The sequence below is a fragment of the Siphateles boraxobius genome, unplaced genomic scaffold (genome assembly GCF_051911475.1).
Source record: "Siphateles boraxobius isolate OS27281-9 unplaced genomic scaffold, OSU_SipBor_1 46, whole genome shotgun sequence".
In the NCBI taxonomy this organism is placed as follows: domain Eukaryota; kingdom Metazoa; phylum Chordata; class Actinopteri; order Cypriniformes; family Leuciscidae; genus Siphateles; species Siphateles boraxobius.
In genome coordinates this window covers 442,501-462,745 of record NW_027509097.1, presented here as the reverse complement: position 1 = coordinate 462,745, position 20,245 = coordinate 442,501, and the positions used below count along the sequence as shown (strand labels likewise).

Below are 20,245 nucleotides of genomic sequence, written 5' to 3'. Positions count from 1 at the left end.
TCTGTTGTTTGACGCTACTTCTGCCCTAAAATATTCTTAATGAGGACAAGCAATAGACAGCTATTGTTTCATTATTTACATTTTTCATTTATATACTGAACAAAAATATAAATGCAAGTCTTTTGTTTTTGCCCCCATTTTTCATGAGCTGAACTCAAAGATCTAAGACTTTTTCTATGTACACAAAAGGCCTATTTCTCTCAAATAATGTTCACAAATCTGTCTAAATCTGTTAGTGAGCACTTCTCAACCATGGGCCCCTCGATCCACAACGTTGACATCAGCAAACCGCTCACCCACACGACGCTATAGCCGCTGTCTGCCATCTGCCCTGTGCAGTGAAAACCGGGATTCATCCGTGAAGAGAACACCTCTCCAAAGTGCCAGACGCCATCGAATGTGAGCATTTGCCGACTAAAGCCGGTTACGATGACGAACTGCAGTCAGGTCAAGACCCCGATGAGGACGACGAGCATGCAGATGAGCTTCCCTGAGACGGTTTCTGACAGTTTGTGCAGAAATTCTTTGGTTATGCAAACCGCTTGTTGCAGCAGCGGTCCGGGCGGCTGGTCTCAGACGATCTTGGAGGTGAAGATGCTGGTCTGCGTTTGTGAGGCCAGTTGGATGTACTGACAATTCTCTGAAACACCTTTGGAGACGGGCTTATGGTAGAGAAGTTCACGGGCAACAGCTCTGGTGGACATTCCTGCAGTCAGCATGCCAATTGCATGCTCCCTCAAAACTTTCGACATCTGTGGCATTGTGCTGTGTGATAAAACTGCAAATTTTAGAGTAGCCTTTTATGGTGGCCACCCTAAGGCACACCTGTGCAATAATCATGCTGTCTAATCAGCATCTTGATATGCCACACCTGTGAGGTGGATGGATTATCTCGGCAAAGGAGAAGTGCTCACTAACACAGATTTAGACAGATTTTGAACAATATTTGAGAGAAATAGACCTTTTGTGTACATAGAAAAAGTCTTAGATCTTAGAGTTCAGGTCATGAAAAATGGGGGCAAAAACAAAAGTGTTGCGTTTATAATTTTGTTCAGTATACTATTCAATATTATTCTACATTTTTGAATAATAATATACTTGATTTGATTGATTTAGGCCTTTTAGGAAATTTCAGGCAAATTCTCCCTCTAAAATGTAGGATTTCAGGGTGAAAACTAGTATTTTAAATATTACCATTTACAGAATTCTAAAGACTGGAAATCAAGATAACAATTTTAATCATTTGGATTGTTTTAAATTGTATTATTTTATTTATTTATTTTGGTAGGAAATATTTCATAAGATATATTTCATAGTAAGATAATAATTGACATATATTAATTTATTTTTACTTCAGTAAAATGAAAATATTTTTTGCAGGAAAATCCATCTTAAACTGATATGTTTTGATACAGGATATACAGCTGGTTTATAGATGGTCTGAACTTAGCTTAATTAGCTTTTTGCAAAAAATGGTCTTTAGCTGGTCTATAGCTGATAGCCCACGTTGAAGCAGCACGAAACCAAATACCAGCTTGTCATACGGCTTGAGCATTTTGAACATGGTAGTTGGTCAACCAGCTAATGACCATCTTAACTAATGATCATCGTGTAAACAAATCTCCATTTCCTCTCCATGTAGCTCAGTGCTGTCCAGGAGAAACACTTGAGATGTTAAAGAGATCACATTTGTGATTTACTGATGTAGTTTTGAACATCTTGATTTCCAAGTCAAATTATAAATCCCAAATTCGAATCGAATTGCTATTTCGCCCCTTTAATGGGTTGTCTCTCTGTGTGCAGGAAGCTTTAGCGATGAGACGGCCTGATTTCATCCAGCGCTCACAGGCCAGAGTTCGAGCCCTGGAGTGGAGGTCGCAGGAGAGGCAGAAAGCCCAGATCTCCCCCGAGAGTCCAGAGCGAGGTTTGCAGCACATGCTATCAGCGAGCCGGAGGCTGGAAAACTAGCATGCCATTCATACATGTTCAAACCTAGTCGAAATGAACAACACTTTTATGTCTTCAATATTCAGACAGACTCTGTTTATCAAATCGGCTTCTGAAATGAGAGCAGGGAATTTTCAGAACACTGGAGAAACAATATCAGTGACTGTCATACAGACAGTGTTAAAAGACAGGAAATATCGCCCCCATCTGGACAGACATTGGATTTAGTGTGTGTGTGTGTGTGTGTGTGTGTGTGTGTGTGTGTGTGTGTGTGTGTGTGTGTGTGTGTGTGTGTGTGTCTGTGTCGGTGGGGGACTTTAACCTGAATGCACACAGACTCATGGGGACTTGTGTCACTGTGGAGAAAACAAGCTTATAAATCATACAGAATGAGATTTTATAAAAATGTAATAAACTTTACAGTGATGGGTAGGTTTAGGGGTAGTGTTAGTGTAAAAGGAGAGAATATACAGTTTGTACAGTATAAAAACTATTACGTCAATTTGAGAGTCCCCACAAATCTAGCAAACCAGACCAGTGTGTTTGATTTCCAGCAAACTACATTAGGTTGTTTTATACAGTATGTCCCACTTTTTTCAAATAACACCCTTAATTGTGGTAAAAATCACTGGCCGCTTGATGTTTATTGCAAGACCCAGACATAATCTGAATGGCTGTGAACATGGAAAACTGAATGCATATTCAAATTAGACAAAATATAAAAAATAAAATAAAAATAATGTAGGGGGTCTGCCATTTTTTTCTGAATTCTGGTGTCCAAAACAATCTGAATTAGATATTTGAGCAATATTTAATCATGGACTCTTCTGTTTCTTCGGTATGATTTTATCATTGAATTAGAGTGAACCTATTCAGAAACCTAATTTATTGTGTGTGTGTGTGTGTGTGTGTGTGTGTGTGTGTGTGTGTGTGTGTGTGTGTGTGTGTGTGTGTGTGTGTGTGTGTGTGTGTGTGTGTGTGTGTGTGTGTGTGTGTGTGTGTGTGTTCTGCAGAAAGCCTTTTGAAATCCAAAGACAGAAGCATCATGGGAAAGGGTCTACAGCTGCGGTCCAGGAGGTAAAGGAACATGCCAGTTCCTGTTTTCTTTCTCTCGCACAGACACAAACACCTGTATCAGTTCTATCTGTATTGAAGGTGTTGTGTGTGTCTGTGTGGCTGCAGGGTTTTGCCGCTCTGATTGTGCTTTTCACAGCTTGTTTATTTTGCTGCCGCTGAATAAAACCCTCATCCGATTAGATCTGGTCTCACTGTGCTTCCAAATTAAACCTCTTTGATGCACGGCTGGATGGGTTCTGCACGAATGAGTGGCCATGTTCAGAAGTTTGATTTAAGGTGTGTGTGACTGAATAACACTGGCAGTTTTGTCAGATAATGTTGTAAATATTCACTGTTTATTTCTTAATTCTGACTCTGATATATTCTGAGCTCAGAAGAAATATGATATATTGTTATTTCTTTTAGTTAAATGTTTAATTCTTGTTTCTTTTTAAACAACAACAACACATTAGGCTATATAAAGGATATATTTTTTGCCAGTGAGAAAATACCAGTAGCAACCTCTCAGAATACCCCAACAAACACCCTAGAAACCACCCAGAAAACCCCAAAACATTCTGGCAACCCGCAAAATAAAAATAAAACACCTCAGCAACCCCCAAAATACCGTTGTAGGGCCATACAACACTGGCCCTACAACATTCTAGAATGTTGACCCAAAATATCCTCGAAACAACCCAGAACAACTCAACAATATTCAAGCTTGCAAAATACCCAAAAAAAACCTTGCAACCACCTAACATACATGGTGAAACCACCCAGAACACCCCTGGCCCTACAACAAATTCGCAGCCACCCAAAATACCTATAAACTCCAAGAATATGTCAAAACAACCATAGCAACCACCTAGCAACCACCAGAACACCCAACAACATTCTGAGAACCCCACAAAATACCCTTAAGACACCAAGAATATCCCCAAAACATCCTATCAACCACCTAACATACCCTAGCAACACCCTAGAAACCACCCAGAACACCCAAAAACATCTTAGCAACCACCTGGTATTCCACAACAACACTCTAGCAACCCACCCTGAACACCCCGACAACATTCTTGCAATCACCCAGAACAAACTTTTTGCAGTGCATGTACAATTGCCAGTTTCTTTCTCAACACTGCCTTTTCCCTTCTATTTTCTCTGTGCATCAGTGCTCCTTTATAAACAGCAGCTAGTATGTCAAGCATGCTAACCCTGAGCTTTGATTGACAGGAATTATAACCAGCTCCCTGAAGTGAGGAAGAGGAGAGAGGAAGAAAAGAGAAAAAAAGACGAGGAGAAAAGAAAACTGGCATCTCGGACCAACAGGCTGCGGGCAGAGCTCTTTAAAAAGGTTTGTGGACATATAGGACTGATCTGAGAGCAGAAGTGAAGACAGATCTCAGATCAGCTCCGAGGTCCATCGGTAATCATTACCACGTGTGTGTGTGTGTGTGTGTGTGTGTGTGTGTGTGTGTGTGTGTGTGTGTGTGTGTGTGTGTGTGTGTGTGTGTGTGTGTGTGTGTGTGTGTGTGTGGGGGGGATTTCATTTTTGAGTTGGCATTAACTGGTTCAATAAATTAGATTAATTCTCAGCATTAATCCTGAACGTGAAGCTTTTTCAATATGCCGCCACAAGGTATTCGGTTATCTTAACAAAATTCCACTAATTCCATCGGACCGGAGAAGGACGACTTCTCTAAACCCTTTCCACCCCTTAACTATCGGTATTGACTTTGCCCGATGCATTTTGTTCCTCAACACCTCTTACTCTTACAGTCCCTGACACAGAGCCATATTCAACAGTGTCAGAAAACACACATTTCTAGGCCTGTCTTCACATTTGCACATCACACTGACTGAAAAAGCTTTTGTTTTTGTTCATGTAATTATTTGCAGTGTTTGGTTAGTGAAGCATCACTATTTATACTGCTATTTGATTTGAATAAATCCTTATTACGTGTCCAAACTAGGTGCACACAGTCAATCAGAATATATTTGGTGCATATGTTGTACGGTCATGTTTGATTCCAGTTTTCCACACACAATGCCATGACATTTTCTGTTAATCTGTGACACTATTTTGGAAGTCTCTTTGGCAAGAAAGGAGACCTGTAGGATCAGAATCCAGTGTTGTGAGCACTAATGGGAGACTGACCTGTGTCTGATGTGTGTAGTTACACTGAGAGAGGTGAACAGAGTCAGACAGCCTGAACGCCTCCTGGGGTTCATTAAAACTTTCGGGCTTTAGAGTCAGGGATGTGTGTGTCTTATATTATAATCTCATAGAAGATTCTCAGGATTCTCGTTCTGTTCAATCTTCATAAAAAATACCATGTTTTTGGAAATGTAACTGTAGTAATACTATGATATTATTTGAAGTATCCTGAAGTACCATACAAATACATGGTAATTATTCAGCACCACAACTAAAATCATAGTAAAAAACAACAATTGAGACAATATTAAGTTATTCAAACTCATACTGATAGACCACATTATTAGACAAAAATTGGAAGAATGACATGGTAAATATCTGATACGGATAAAAACATCTACAAAAATCTGTAAATGTAAAATAGTGCGGGTACCTTTGGTAACACCAGATTAATTTGTATGAAATGTATGTATACACTTTATTTTAAACTCTGGGAAGTGAATTAAGTTCGGTTGCGATCCCTAATAAAGCTCTTAAAATCTTAAAATTAATCTACTAATTCACTTCTCGTTTCCATCAAAAACAAATTATATAAATATATAGCCTACATATTAAAGAAAATTGCAATTTTAAGAACTTATATTCGTGATTTTAACACATTATGACACATTTATAACTTCATATATAGTAAAATTATATATATATATATATATATATATACATATATACATATATATTAGTAATTTGAATGTATATAAATAATTAAATATATCTATTTTGTATGATTTGCTATGAAGTAATATTCAAGCACTATTGAATCCTATAATGACCTCACTCAGGGTAAATGTCCTACTTTTCTTCCACCAGATGTCACTATAGGCCAGAGTATCAGTGTTTTAGTCAAAAAGCAAAAAGCATATTCACTTCCACACAAACATGTTATGTGGCAACTCTTTCAACAGTTTCATCATGATATTAGTTATGATAGTATGCTGTTCTAAAAATGGTCAAAGTTTCATTGTCAGCTTTATTTTTATATTTCATGTTCTGGCATTGTGAGGGAATAAGAAAATAAAATTTAGTTATAGATTATGATGACGATGGTGGTAAATTGTGTGCATATGTTGGTGTGGATGTAAGAAACGAATAATATGAAAATATTCTGTGTGTGTGTTTTGAATATTCTCTGGTTGGCAGTGCTGTAAGAGCTTCATTGTGCTGTCTCTGTGTGTGTGTGTGTGTGTGTGTGTGTGTGTGTGTGTGTGTGTGTGTGTGTGTGTGTGTGCGCGCGTGCGTGCGTGTGTGTGGAGCTCCTGTTCACAGGAGCGAACACCCAGTTACTGTCAATGATAGCACAGCACATGATGACACACACACACACACACACACAAATATAGACAATAACATCATTGCCAGCCAATATGTGTGTCTGTCATGAGGCTGGATGCTTTTCCCATGTTCCCTCACTGTTTTTCCATCTTTTATATGGCTGATTCTTTAACATACGTCTATATTGAGATCACGGCCTTGACCAACATTTGGAATAATAGTAACTGTGGGTTTTCTGATATTGCATGTGATGGTGATACGAAAATTATTGTTTCTGAATTAAAACTCCAGATAAATAGGTGCTTGCAATCCCTAACAAAGCTCCTGTCATTATGTAAAATGTAAAAATTAATCAACTAATTCGCTTCTTATTCAAATCACAAAACAAATAATATAAATATGAAAAAGTGCCATGCATAAGAACTTAAAAATCTTGTAAAGTAAAATATTGTAACGTGTAAATATGATTTTAACACATTTTGTAAATGTTTCACCGAAGAGAAAAGTCTTGGTGCATGAAGAAAGAGAAACAAAAGTTCAAATGGACTTTTAATACCTTCCTTAAAACTGCAATGATTCTTTTTTTAAAACAGCATTTCTTTAAAACACCCTATCATCCAGACATCCAGTATTAATTATGATGTGTTTCAACAAAAAACATTTGGCGTGTCCAACCCATGCTGACCACAAATCATGGACATTTGGAACAAAACTGACTAAATAATTTTTTTCTTTTTTTTACAGAAACTTCTGGAGCAGATTTTGCAGAGAAGAGGAAATCACTGACACCGCCTTGGACTCGTGTTTCTTCTCACTCCACAGTTCTCATGCCGGCCCTTGAAAAATATGACGTGACAACGGTTATAAATGTTATGGAATAGCTCCTTCCAGAATAAAAGTTCCTCTGGATTACATCTATTCCCTATACACGACTACGGGTCAAAAGTATGGTCTTAATGTTTTTTAAAGAAGTCTCTTCTGCACACTAGACTGCATTTATTTGATAAAAGAAATACAGTAAAAACAGTAATATTGTGAAATATTTTACAGTTTAAAAATAAGTGTTTTGTAATGTAATTATATTTTAAAATGTAATTTATTCCTGTGATCAAAGCTGAATTTTCAGCATTACTCCAGTCTTCAGTGTCACATGATCCTTCAGAAATCATTCTAACATGTCAGAGTCTCCGAACAGCATCACACGACACTGATAAACACGGGACATCTTATGCCGTCGGGAGAGTCTTTGGCTTCTGAGAGATGCTGCAATTTCCATATACAGACTGTTCACTCTGTCATAACACACGAAAGAGCACATTACAGCTCGCTAAAGCCTAAAATCCAAAGAACGGGACATTTGAAGACATCTTAGACACGAGGACTGTGATCTTGCTCTCAGCCTTGCATTCGTACGTTCTGCCGGCTCATTATGACATCAGTAGCCGTTCTCTGTCCGTGTGTCTCCGAGCCATTAGCCGGGAGCAAAAGGAATTTGACCCCATCATGAATAGGAATGCATCTCTAATGGAGCGGTTCTCTCGCGCGGAGTGAAAGAGGCTTTTGTCCTCTCTCAGAACGAGCCAAGACTGTCCCACACGTGCCTGCTTAGACGGGACAGGACTCTGCAATAGTCTACGAGTTATAAACCGAAGTCTTGCAGTAAAACTTGATTCGAAAGAACTTGTATTACGTATTTTTTTGTGTTTGGGGAATGAACTACTGTGTTTTTGGAGATCAAAACTTTACTGGAGTCAAATAATGTATCTTTCTTTGTGAATGTGATGATGCATTTTAGGCCATAATTTACGCAAGTAGGCTACAGAAACATAGGTGCGAATGCTCAAGTTTTTTGTTTTTTTTTGTTATCTTTGCATTTAAATCTCCTTCTGGAGGTGTTATTCAGGTAAATAGTTATAACTATTCTGACTTTACTGACCAGTTTTCATGTTTTCTGACTGAGATTGCCAAACTTCTATTGCCAGCAAACCACTTTGACTTAAAAATATTTACTTGAAGTCCCTCTGATCATTTAATTTAATATTTCAATCATTTTACAACGCATTTGCATTTCCACGGTTCTCTGATGATTGTTAATAGTCTCTGACATGGCATGGAGATAAACAAATACGTATTTAATCTTTTCTTAACATGTTTTATTTTTACTTGTTTTTTTTTTTAATTATAGCTATTCATAAACTCATGGACCACCTACAGTTTCCTCATGAACCTCATTTCAGGAGACCCTGTTTTATTAATTCTTAACATGGCAATATTATTTTAGTATCATTGAGATATTGTGACAGTTTTTTAAGAAAATTATGAGTTTCATTTCAGTTAGAAATGAATGCTTTTTTATGGTTTTAGTTAACTATAATAACCCTGGTTCATGGCGCAAGACGTGATGTAATGGCCAAAGACATCCATCTGGGCAGACAAAATTATACAATATTATATTTGTATTATATATTATTATATTATATTAATATTCACTTTATTGTGTCCTGCACGAACGACCAAAGAGTCTCCATTTAGATGCCAGTGCTGACAATTCTGCTACAAATGAACATTTATACCTTCAAATATTCCTGCTAAACCTTTAGCAAATATCTTAAAGCATATTTTTTCTTCTAGGCCAACTAAATTTAGAATCTTTTCTTAATGTCATGATGAATATTGATGTGTTTTTGCAAGAGGCTTTTCTCAGTATTCTGGGCTTTGAGTTTGATGATAATAAATTTGACAGGATTGTAAAAGCACAATCCTAAATAACAGGAAATTGACCACATTTCGGCTGGATGGATGGATGAATATTGCTCTAGAGAAACTTCTTCTGGCCTGGGATGAAGAGCCGAGATGAATCATAGCGGGATGTTGATGACTACAGTGGAACACTGACCTAGAACCAGAGCGAACCGCGTAAACCCATAAATCGCTTTTTCTCTGAGAATTATTGTGGTTCTTAAGATACAAAATGGTTTTACACACTGATCAAAATGACATGCTGCATGAGTAATAGGATATCTCAAAGGCGTTTGTGAAATCAGAGACCCTGTTGTCTTGGATTGTAAAGTCTGTTCTGTTCGTTTGGACCCAATCACCCCTACTGAGGGCTGAATATGGCTCTATACCTGGAGATATGAGAACCAGACCCTCCAGTTCAGTGGTTCAGGTGAAACAGAATAGAGACACCGCAAGTAATCCATCATACTGCATTTCTTAGCATTACAGGTTTTTTTCCCCACAGCAGTGAATGGACGGCACAGGTGAGAGCATGCAAATGAAGTTTAAAGGACATGTATATGGTGTGCACTGACCCTGCTTTCCCACAGGAGCTCGTCTGAAGGTTATTTCACTCCTGAAGACAGCTGGTACATTGACCCCGAGACGGGATGGGACGCCTCTGAATTAGGTCTGTTTCCTCCAACAAAGTACATGGGGCTTATGAGGGCCACTCTACCAAATGGGGGCCTTTTGTGTTCCTCATTAACATGAGTAGGCTAAGCAAGTAAAGACTCCAACAATGAAGAGCTAATGGTAGATTTTTACCACAGGAAATTCCCTGAACACACACACACACATGTGAAGTACTCAATACGTTTTCTCCGGGAAAATCAAAAAGGATGTGAGTTTTAGGCATGCTCCCGAGAGCCATTTAAAGACACGTGAAAAAAAAAGAGCATCACGCAAAGAAAAGGGATCAATTCAAACTAGTCTCATAGCTAGAACTATATTGTCTATAGTCTCAAATATAGGCCTGTATAATCAAACTATATCATAACAGTGAATATTTTACCTCGTCGGTCAACATGATGACAAATATCCACACACTATGATCAAATGCTTTCTTAACTGCTGCTTTTTCACCTCTGCCATTGTTGTGTGTTTATTTGTTTATTGTGTTATTGAGGAAAGCGCGCGACACACATTTACATAATCATGTAAACGTCAATCTCACCAGTAGCGGCCTTTGCTATATTTCATCCGTCATCACGAAACGCAAGGTCTCTGTGTGAGTTCTTGTTTATATTCATTTTATACCGCAGTTCAATAAACAAGAAGTTAATTTTCGGCTAATTATGTTTTTGCTCTATTTCGCCATTGAAAATAATTCTAAACAAATCCACAGCAGAGCCATTGCACATCTCCGAGAAACAAAGTGATGTTTCAGAACAAAGCCATATTTTGAACAAATTATTGTAATGAATGACTCAACGACTCACTTAGCCTACACAGAAGGAATCAGCCATTTTGAATGAATGATTCAATGACTCCCTCGTGAAGACAATGAGTTGCCGCCACCTACTGGCGGTTTTAAAAGTATAATTTCATTAGAGTTAAGGAGATATAACTTGTATATAGTGGTATACTTTTTATAAATAGACTATTACAAGTGAAATATGAGATAACATTGTTGAATAATATAAGAGAGAAAATAAATATTAGCAGTTGCACTTCATGAAGTGCTTGTCTGTCTTTTTTCCTCATAAGGGGGCCTGCAGCTGTTTGAAACGGGCCTCCGAAACTCAAAGACCGCCTGGACGACGTGTGGATGTTCGTTAAAAGTATAACCCTGCAAAGGTATTTCCAACTTCTTTTTACTTCTAAGCAAAGAATGAAAAAGAACTGGGCACTGAATCACATTCAGTCTCTTGTATGTTATGTGAGCACGAGCAATCCGTTGCGGTGACTTGTGTCGCTAATAACAAGGGTTTTTGAATTCAATATAGCCACTTTAAAACAGAAAGTTAAATTTGTGGCCTTAAAATGTAGAGTTCATTGAAACAAAAAACAATTAGTTAGGCTAATACAAAGAAAGAGATTAGTATAATCAACCGAAACACAAAATAGTGTTATATGAACAACGTTAGTGAATCTAGTAGTTGATCAAGTGAATTAAGTGTCAAGTTGATTTGACAAAAGAAAAAAGTTGTGATAATAATTCATGAAAATATTTTAGAGTGTGTAATATTTTTTCATATTATTTTGCTATTATTTAGTAATTATTGTATTATTGTTGTAATTTACTAACACTTAGCCTAAATCATTATTTGTCTGTTTTGTTTTTAAACCATTTAAATTCTTATGCACACTCATTAATTACGTTTTTGAAATGGGAAAGACGCCTGTTTCAGAATGACTCATGAACAATTCAAGAAAAGAAAAATCCTGGTGGACAGTGATATATGGACACTGTGAGAAAAGAGCTGAAGCTGCATTGCTAGCTGTATATTGTGAGAAAATTTGTGGGTTTTTTAACTTGGATGGATGTGAACCAATTTTAGAAGACCTCCAAAACAAAATTAGGAATTGGGCCAATGGTTCCTGACTCTTTTTGTCCAATTAATTTACAAGAACTGTCCATCATTTATCATTAATGGGAGATTTAGAGAAGGAAGTGCAGAGGAACCCAGAAAGATACTGTTATTCAGACTCATTCCCTTACTCTGACAGTCATTCCTGCTTTAGCACTTCTTTAAATAGTTCTTGGAGAAAAGCTAATCGCTGTCTAAATTTGGGTTTGTTCGATGTTAAAGTCTGTTCCTTTATTTCCAGCTACAAGACAGTCTTTGAGGATGTGTTTCAAATGGATTTCTGCTGTCTCTTGGATCCATTCCTGTCTGGCCTTTTGAAATCGGGGTAATGCAAGAACAGAATGATGAAATCACAGTATTTTGCTCTTTGGAAATGAGATTTTCACTCATGTGGCTGCACAGCAAACGCTGTTGATGTTGTCATTACACGGATCGTTCCTGCATGTGCAGTCTGAGGTTTTGTTGTTTATGTGATGCAGCTTTTGAATAATGCACAGGTTCATCGGTTCATCATGGATGTGTGTTTTTTTCATGTTTGTGCTGCAGTAAATCAGGGCAGATTCACAAACTGCATGTGCAGTGCAGTGCATGCTGGTCCAATACTGCTGCACTGTGAGTTAGCATTATTCAATTATTTATTTAAGGCCATCATTAGAGGTCATTCACATGACATGACGCATTACAATTAACCGTGGCTCTGAATTACTTGTCATGCTGAATCAATTGATACATTTTATAATATTCTATTCTTGGTCTATAATAATTATGGGATTAAATGGCATGATGACCATTTCAATTAATCATTATCCTTTAATTAAAACATAAATACTGACACTAGATTAAACTGATCAATGCAGAGTTCGTTGCCCTGTCAACTCACTGTCTCACTCATAAAATAATATTCATAACATATACGGTTAAGCAGGGTGATTCATTTCAGACATGTGTTATTCTCTGGCATGGAAAACATAACTTTCATTAATAACATGTATAACAACATTATATAATGCTTAAAGGTCAATTATTATAATTATTATTAATATTATTATTTTAAATATTTTTTTTTGCTTTTGCATTAGCTTTTTGTCTCAAATTAACAGTAGGTTCCAAAAATTACAACTTAGGCTATATATAGTGACTAAACGTGAGTTCAATGAATATAGTATATTGTTTGGGCTGGACAATAACTGTAGAAATGCTTGTTTAGCCAAAGACCCACACGCAACCAAGACAAAGACATATTTTAAGCACATTGTTTGTTCACGAATATTAATGAGAGTTATTATAAACTGTTATCGCCGTTTCGGATCTAGGCTGCGTTTTAACACTTATCCAAAATCAGAGGCGTCAGGACATCGTCGCGCTCGCACACACACGCACACACACACACACACACGCGCGTTGCACGAGGGTGCCTGAGTGTGTGTGGCTCGTGCGCTCATGGAGAGCTGATGTGTGGCGCGCGCTTCTAAACGCTCCTGACGCCCTGAGAGTCTCTCAGATTTCAGGAAGTGTGTGAAGTCGTCAGCCGCCGTGTGTCTGCAGTCGCTGCTCTATATTATGGTCGTTCTGCCGTGATCCGCGCGGATTCCCGTCGGGCACCATGTCCAGCCGGTACAGCCCGAAGCGTGCGCTCCTGACCGCGGTCTGGGCGCATGTTGTGTCCGTGCTGACTGTCTGCTGCGCCGGGAGGCTGTTTACAGCAGGTAACACACATTTAAGTGTAATTGCTTTATGCACTTATAACTTTCACATGACTGTGAATCTTTTGCGCTGCCTACGTAGTCAAGCAGCAGTTTTGGGCATCATGTGCACACAGTGAACCGCACAGTTGTTTCTTTAAGACACTGTTTCTACCTCATCTGACCCGTAATTGCAAATGTTTTGAATTTGACAAGTAGCCTAATTTAGAAGTTTCCAAATCCAACATACTGTCTACAAGCTCACTTGGTTTTGTCACAGTTTGTTTTGGGAGCAGATTAGTCTCTTTTTCTCAAAGCAGCACAACTGATGAACTGTTGCACATTTTGTGTGAAGAACATGCTCTGATGTTTCTCCAGAACAACAACTTTAGGGGATTTTTGTGCTTTGTTAACAGAGGCGATAACAGAACATGTTTGTGTTTTGCTGGTGGTTTCTATTTTTGATAACTTTGTGGTTTGTCAGTAGTTGTACAATATTTGGTGATGATTCCATGGCAGATACAGCTGAATTTGGTTGAATGTCACAAAAACCTATCATACTTAATATTTAATTTTAATTCCCCAGGAAAATGCAGCTTATTAGGAGCAATAGGAGATATATATACTGTTATATAATTTATATATATAAATGTATAATTTTATGATAATTACTTAGGCACATTTCTCCCCCCAATTGTCATTACAATAATGCAAAAAAATCTTATTTTCTTTACTGTAATGCAACAGTTGCAGAGGTTTTACTTTAAGATAAGGAGTAACTCTCTCTCTCTCTCTCTCTCTCTCTCTCTCTCTCTCTCTCTCTCTCTCTCTCTCTCTCTCTCTCTCTCTCTCAACACATCATCACTGGTAAAGTGCTCTTAATTAACACAGAAAACAATCAGTCTCTCTTTGCCTCCTGATGCTAAATGTATTTGTGTGTGTGTGATGATTATGTTATTGTGTGCTTTGCTGAGTTAATTGCACGTAGACGATCATTAATAGTTAAAAGCCCATTCATCATAGACGCGGTAACTGATATGGAATGAGCGGGTCTGGTGGACGCAGTCAGGGTGATTATATGATGTGAGCGCAGGGGCTGAACTAATGAAACAAACCCGCTGCATGCAACAGTGGCAGATTTGATGAATGACACGACGTTTAGGGCGACATGGTGCTTGATCAGCCACAGATACCCTCATTAAATCAGAGCACTTATACAAAACAGGTGTGCTGGCGGGACGGGGAGATGTGGAGCATCTTACAGTCAGTCTTACCATCATAGTTTACAGTATAGTTAGGTACTGTTACTGGTGTAAAACTATGCTAAATTAGCCACCATTGTCATCAAGAGCAGAAATTATGCAGAGAATGATTTGAAACAAAATGTGCAGTGATTCCAATTAACGATTATTTTTTACTAAACAAAAGCAAAACTATGTTTGGTTGCATAACCTTTTATTATTTACATTAAAGTATGTTTAAAAAAGTAAGTTTCCATTTATCAAGAACTGCTCCAATTGATTAAAATAGATGATTCTTGAATTTAAAGTGCCCCTATTATGCTTTTTGTGAAATTACATTTCAAATAGTGTTAAATATATCTATTTATGAATGTATGATGTCTGCAAAGTTTTAAAGATCGAAGTGAGTTTTAGTCTCCTGAAAGAAAGAAGTGATTCTGAACTGCCTGAAAGAGTCGTCAGTAATTCCAGTCTCACTTTCTTTCAAATTTGCATAATGCCAGTCTCTGGTCTTGATTGGCTGTCGGTGAACAGCGTCTGCTTTGCTCCGCCCTCAAACACAGTTTATCTGAGACTGGAAGGGTTTGGTTTGTGGTGATCATGTTGAGAAGACGCTGTTTTCTGCTGCTAAAGTAAATCCACTTTGATGCACTTCTAAAGGATGAGGACTCGCTCCTGAATTGATACGGTAAAACCAACGCAATCATTACTGTATCAAGGACTGAGAAAGAGCTGAAATTCAGATGTTCCGTGTTGATGGGTGTTTCGTTTATGACCTGTGCTGTAAGCGATCGACCAATCACAGCAGACATGGCCATCTGACCAATCAGAGCAGAGGAAGCTCACGGAAAGGAGGGGTTTAGAGAGACCGAATGATCAAACCATTTCAGACACTGTGAGAAAAGAGCTGATGCTGCAATATATGTAATGGGGAAATTTGTGGGGGTTTTTACCTTTATGCATGTAACCCTATTGTAGAAGACTCCAAAACAAAATTAGGTACCTTAAAAATTGCATAATAGGGGCGCTTTGGGAATGGTTCCTGACTTTTTGTCCGATTACAAGAACTGTCCTAGTCATTTGTGAGTCATTAAAGGGAGATAGAGGCAAGGAAGTGTAGAGGAACACAGAAAGATGAGTGTGGAAAGTCAAGAGAAAGAACAGAGAAAGACACGAGGAAGAGAGATGAGCCCGTCACAGTGGGGTTTAAATCCAGAAACCGTTGATGTGACAACAAGGTTACAGAGACACACGATCAAAGCAGCCCTGCTACCAACATGTGTTTGAGAGAGGATGTCGACTACTGTGTGTGTGAACACTGTCCCTGAGTCTTCTACAAACACTCACTTTCCATCCAGGCGCAGCGTGTGGGAAAACCAGAGAGTTCATTCCCACTTCTGTGACAGTGTTGGCATGTTTGAAGTTAAAGTTCAGCAAAAGATGAAAACTTTCTGTCATCATTTACTCACCCTCGTGTCATTTAAATGTGCTTGAATTTCTTTCTTCTGTGGAACACACAAGGGTCCAGAGTGCTTTTACATACACACACACACACACACACACACACACACACACACACACACACACACACACACACACACACACACACACACACACACACACACTGCATACACTACCATTCAAAAGTTGGGGGTCAGTACGACTTATTTTTTCAAGAAGTAAATACTTTTATTCAGGAATGCATTACATTGATCAAAAGTGACATTAAAGACGCTGACATATAATGTTTAAAAAAATCTATTTCAAATGACAGCTGTTCTTTTGAAAGTTATATTTATCAAAGAATCCTATAAAATGTACTAAATACTTTAGAAATGTTTCTTGAGCAGAAAAATCAGTGACACTGAAGACTGGAGTAATGATGCTGAAAATTCAGCTTTAATCACAGGAATAAATTATATTTTACAATATGTTCAAATAGAAAACATCCATTTTAAATTGTAATAATGTTTCACAATGTTACTGTTTTTACTGTATTTTTTTATCAAATAAATGCAGCCCTGGTGAGCATAAAGTCATATTGAATTCATATGATAAATTTATAAGAGGAAAAGGCCAAAACTTTCTGTTATTATTCACTGAAAATCTTCCCTGTAGCTCTGAAATCTCATCCGCGCTCACGGTTTTAAATGCATCACAGTCTGTCACATAACAAGTGAAAACCAATAGCTTATGACTGCAGAAGTCTTGAAACATTGTGTACAAGTTGTATGGACTATTTTTTGTTGTTGTTGTTGTTGTGAACACATTAACTGCATGGAAAACAGAATCTCTGATATTCTACTCAACATCTCCTGTTAGTGTTTCACAGAAGAAAGAAAACCAATCAATTTTGGGTGCACTGTTCCTTTAAGATTTTCATGCACTCACTTCCTCTGGGAAAGTAATACTGCAGCTCATCTTCCCACAATCCCCCCTGGTGTGAAATCTGCATGGCAGTGACAGGAAGTGGTTGCCTGTTAAAGACTAATGAGTGAATGGATCAGAACAGGTGGCTCCCCGCCGTCTCACGGGGCCTGTGTTGCAGGAGTCCAGCATGTGCTTCTGCATGAAGGCTGCTGGAGGCTGAAAATGACCGGAAATCCTCAGTGGTGGGCTTTTATGAGCTGGCGTCTGCAGAGATTGTTCGTTTTATGGGTATGATCAGTTGTTAAATGCAGAAGGGTCATGGAGATGCCATTCGGAAGCATCTGTTATTTTGCATTATTAAAGTCAACAGGAAATCAAAATTGCCCTCATATGTTTCTGTAATGCAGATTTCTAGTCTTGTTGCGTATGATTCATCAATGCACACTATTCGTTGTCACCCAATATGGTGTTTGTATGTTTTTTTTTAATAGACAATGTAAATGCTGAAATCTAGAGAGCAGAGTGGCTACTGATTTAATGCTCATATATCAATAAGTGCTTGAGATTATCACTATACGTTCAAAAGTTTGGGGTCAGTAAAATTTTTAATATGCAAAGATGCATTAAAGTGATCAAAAGTGACAGTAAAGACATTTATAAAGTTACAAAATATTATATTTTAAATAACTGCTGTTCTTTTGAACTTTATATCCATCATAGGATCCTGAAAATCACGGTTTATACTGAAAATATGAAGCAGAACGACTGATTTCAGCATTGATAATAATCAGAAATGTTTTTTGAGCAGCCATAAAGCATATGGACTACTTGCACAACTACTTCAAGATACTTTTTTGGTTCTAAGCACCAGCTTAATTTTTGGGTGAACTGTCACTTTCTTTCTGTTTGATTGTGTTTTTTGTTCACGGTACGGTGCAAATTGCATTCTTTATTTCATGTAGAGTTTATCATTCGTACTGCCTTTTCGTTTTCGCCACATGTCCTATTCTCAAATGACAGTTTGAGGCGTACAGTACGTCAGCGGTCAGAGTGAGCGAGTGCTCGTCTACACACCCAGAAATGGATCATGGCAGAGCTGGAAACAGCTGAATGGGATTGAGTATCTTCTGGTGAATGCATGACTGCCAGAAAGAGTTTCAGGAGAACCGGCAGCTGTTCATATCATACGCCGCTGGACTGTTGAGGGAGAGAAAGCAAGAGACACCCTGGAAAAACAGACAGTTGAGGGTGTGGGGGGTTAATGAAAGACAGACGGAGAGGAGGAGAGAGAGACGGGTGCAGTGACAGTCAGTTGCACACATGTATAGGTTAAACACTACAGAAGATGTCTGCACGCATGACTGCCTGACACACACACACACACACACACAGACACACAGAGAGAGAGAGAGAGAGAGAGCGGTCAAACGTTTAAACCAAACTGACCCCATCCAGAGCGTTTTACCCTCTCAATATGAAGATCAGGGCCAATTATGTTCTCAATAAAGCGCAACATTGACCGCCCACCTCTTCGTTCAAGTGTATTTCTTATTCATTTCTCTACAGGGAATTCAAAGACTTTAACCAAACAGTCAGCTCTGAGATAAATCACAATATTTCATGCGCTTAATAAATAAATGTCAATGTAAAATACTATGATTTGAACTGAAGAAGTATTGGTTAAATGCTTTAACTGGGAAAGAACTTGTGAAAAAGACATACAAAACATTCTTTTTTTTTTACTCATTAATTCATTTCATTCATGCATTCCTTGGGAATCGAACTCATGACCATGGCGTTGCAAGCATCATGATCCACTGATTGAGTTACAGGAATGCTATTGAATTATATAAATGTGCAGAATAAGCTATTGACTTTAAGTCATGGTTATAAGAATAAAATGACAAAATATTGTAGCTAATATATACAAATAAATAAGTAGTTTAGGATTGTAGCTTGATCGTGGCTGCATGATTCGCCGTGAATCATAGGACTGAGCTGTTGCTGCTGAGGAATTTGATAATGAAGATTTAGTTGTGGAGAAAATGAATGATTTTTTTTCTGCCTCTGTCAACAGTGTGGATGAACCATTAAAACAGTCCTAAAAGCCGGTATGAGCCTCAGTGGCGTGTCTGTGGGATCCTTCATGAAGTTATGATGAACATTTTTTGAGCTGACTCTTGGTTTTAATTATAAATATTCAAGGTGGTGTGTTTCATAGAAGCATTATAAATTCAGATTTCTGAGAAGTAAAAGCTGTTTTTTCCACTTGAAAGTGTAGAGTCAGCATGAAGTCATAATGGAGTCGTAATTTTTTACTTTCTTCTTAATGCATTTATTTATTTTTTACTCCATGAATCTTCAGCACAAATAATTTTGAATATTAAAATTGTGTTTGGTTTTATTTTGATTTGTCTATAGAATAAAATAATAATAATAATAATAATAATCATTATTATTATTAATTGATAATATTTATAAGTCTTTAGAAGGGTGAATGGAATTGTCAGCAACAAATTCTGTAAATTTTAAATATATCTTATTCAGAATCAAAGAAACATTTGTCTTCATAATCTTTTAATTTCTACTATCCATTATATCAAGATTATTTCCTACTGTCTATTGAATAAAATAAAACTGTCAGTGTCAAACTCATTGACACTTAATTCAAAAATTATCTGCGGTTCAATAACCGCCCAAAACACTGACGTAGATTTGTGGAGGTGTGTTTGAGTGAAGCCATTTAGGAAGGCTTGGCTGAGCCTTAACTTTTACAAAGAATATATCTTTGGGTTTGAGACTTTGAGCTGTGTTACTCTAGTCTGGTCCCACCAGACACTCGTACATTTCATTTGTACATAGAGTCTGGCACCGCTCCATTGACAACAATAACTTCCTTGTAGGCGGGTACTCTATTGAAGTCTAAAACTATTGGATCTGCCCAGAGTCACTCCGGATCTGCCATAACCAGTCGCTAACGTTTGGTCGTGACGTATGTCATGTCGAACCCCGTGGGGAGGAGGGCCACAACATCATGGCCAACAACAAAACTAAGAAAAGATTGTTCTTGCTCCGGCTTTAACTTCTTGATATTCGGCAGCGTTGCCATAACGGACCGAATGGGTTCGCTCGCATCTTTCTCCGCTG

At 37.9% G+C, this 20,245-nt stretch overlaps 2 protein-coding genes across 7 annotated transcripts in view; both read left to right on the top strand.

Moving 5' to 3' along the window:
* Positions 1-8,702, top strand: part of cunh10orf90 (chromosome unknown C10orf90 homolog) — a 28,190-nt gene extending 19,488 nt beyond the window's left edge. For all 3 annotated transcript variants that reach the window (XM_077200222.1, XM_077200223.1, XM_077200224.1), the window contains exons 8-11: positions 1,804-1,924; positions 2,961-3,024; positions 4,240-4,360; positions 7,238-8,702. In XM_077200222.1, the coding sequence (XP_077056337.1) occupies positions 1,804-1,924; positions 2,961-3,024; positions 4,240-4,360; positions 7,238-7,279 (348 nt within the window). In that variant the 3' untranslated portion in view covers positions 7,280-8,702. The remainder of the gene's footprint in view (positions 1-1,803; positions 1,925-2,960; positions 3,025-4,239; positions 4,361-7,237) is intronic.
* Positions 8,703-13,181: 4,479 nt separating this feature from the next.
* The window catches only part of adam12a (ADAM metallopeptidase domain 12a), a 118,527-nt gene continuing 111,463 nt past the window's right edge, over positions 13,182-20,245 (top strand). For all 4 annotated transcript variants that reach the window (XR_013194379.1, XR_013194378.1, XR_013194377.1 and 1 more), the window contains exon 1: positions 13,182-13,511. Coding sequence is in view for 1 of the 4 variants with exons in the window: in XM_077200236.1 (XP_077056351.1) it covers positions 13,409-13,511 (103 nt within the window). In the remaining 3 variants the exon portion in view is untranslated. The remainder of the gene's footprint in view (positions 13,512-20,245) is intronic.